At 63.2% G+C, this 1,855-nt stretch overlaps 1 protein-coding gene across 1 annotated transcript in view; it reads left to right on the forward strand.

Annotated features, from left to right (window-relative positions):
• The first annotated feature begins 28 nt into the window (after positions 1-28).
• MAPK13 (mitogen-activated protein kinase 13) overlaps positions 29-1,855 on the forward strand; it is an 8,635-nt gene continuing 6,808 nt past the window's right edge. The window contains exons 1-2 of the mRNA XM_012646624.1: positions 29-189; positions 734-863. Of these exons, the coding sequence (XP_012502078.1) occupies positions 71-189; positions 734-863 (249 nt within the window). The 5' untranslated portion in view covers positions 29-70. The remainder of the gene's footprint in view (positions 190-733; positions 864-1,855) is intronic.

The following is a 1,855-nucleotide window of genomic DNA, read 5'->3' on the forward strand; positions in this document are numbered from 1 at the left end:
GGCGGGCGCGGCCGGGCGCGAGTGTCGGGCTCGCAGGCGCCGCGCCGGGCCGCCGAGACGGGTGCCCGGGATGAGCCTCACCCGGAAAAGGGGCTTCTACAAGCAGGAGGTCAACAAGACCGCCTGGGAGCTGCCCAAGACCTACGTGTCCCCGACGCACGTCGGCAGCGGGGCCTACGGCGCCGTGTGGTGAGGCCGGGCCGCGGGGGCGCGGGGGCGCGGGGGCGCCGGGCGCTTGGGCCCCGTGGCTGGCCTCTCTCCAGCACCACCTTGACCCGGGTCCGCAAGGCCCAGCGCCCTGCCCGGGGCTCGTCCCGGGCCGCCGTGGAGCTGGGAGCCTCCAGCCGCGGCAGAGCCGGCCCGGGCGCCATCTCACTCTCTCGCTGGGTGGCCGTGCGGGGTCCCTGGGGTTGAAGTAGGACCGGGTCTGGTGGTGACCCCAGATGGCGACCTCGCAGGGACCCCAGAGTTCGTCGGGCAGATCCCCACTGCTACGGAGGAGCACACCGAGGCCCAAGAGGGGAAGGGCCTCCCGCCCTGCGTGGGTCCTGGGGCACCCCGACGTCCCCGCCCCGCTGCCGGGCTCCGCTCGCAGGCTCTGCCTGGCTGTCCCGAGCTCCGGGCGGCGGGCATCCCTGGGCGGGCCCCTGCGCCGGGGAAACCACCCTGCGTCTGGAGGGGGCGCCGCCCGGGAGGAAAGCCGTTGCCTGCTGACCTGCCTGTGCCCCTGCAGCTCCGCCATCGACAAGCGGTCGGGGGAGAAGGTGGCCATCAAGAAGCTGAGCCGGCCCTTCCAGTCGGAGATCTTCGCCAAGCGCGCCTGCCGGGAGCTGCAGCTGCTGAAGCACATGCAGCATGAGAACGTAGGCCGGGGCCGCGGCGATGCGGGAGGGGACCCGAGGGGTCCTGACCAGGCCTCTCCCAGGACGGAGAGCTCAGGACAGGGGCAGGAGGAGGAGAATCTCCTCCCTGCTCCACCCATCGGGCTTCTCAGCTCATTATTAAAAGGAGGGGGTGCCGGGACCTGCCCTGCCCACCTTCCAGGAAAGGTACAAAGAGTATTTCTGGCAGCATGAGCTTTGAGAGGTACAAACTTACCATCTCGTTGTTAAGAGGCAACAGGCACGGAGGAACTTTGTAATTTGTTCCATGTCTAAGAGCTTATGGGACTAGAATCCAGGTTATTGTTGTTTCCACATGTGACCCTGGTAATAGTAACAGTAGCAATAACAGATACTTAATTGAGCACTTACTACGTGGCAGACACTGTTCTAAGAGCTTTGCATAAACTAACTTTTTTCATTCTTACGATATCACATGAGATTAGTGCTACTGCCCACATGTCACACAGGAGGAAACCGAGGCACAGCAAGCCTCCCAGGTTATGTGGTTAGTCAGTAGCGGAGCCGGGATTTGAATCCAGGCAGCCTGAATGCGTGACCGTTACAGACTGTCCTGCCTGACAGAAACAGCCGGGAAAACCAGCAACCCGGCTCTGGGCCAGGCAACCAGGCTTTGCTCCAGGACACCTAGATTGGAGGGCAAACATTCAAACAATGATTTCAAACTATTGTGCACATGTTAAGCCCCATCCCTCTTCAGCAAACCCTTCCCCTGGGGCCTCCAGCCAGGGGTGATCTTGCCCCCGGCTCTGAACCAGTGGCATGGCCGGCAAGGATGGATGTGGCTGGAGACCCAAGGTCAAGGGCAGGGAGCCTGCCAGCTGGAAAGCTCCTTCCGTGTTCCCTCCTTTCCCCCTTTGACCCTCCCCTCATGGTTCCCTGTTACCACTTGAGTTGAGAGTGGGTTTGTGCTGCTTGCCCTGAACACCAGACTTGGGAGCAGTGAGCACACG

The sequence above is a fragment of the Propithecus coquereli genome, unplaced genomic scaffold (genome assembly GCF_000956105.1).
Source record: "Propithecus coquereli isolate 6110/MARCELLA unplaced genomic scaffold, Pcoq_1.0 Scaffold248, whole genome shotgun sequence".
Lineage (NCBI taxonomy): Eukaryota > Metazoa > Chordata > Mammalia > Primates > Indriidae > Propithecus > Propithecus coquereli.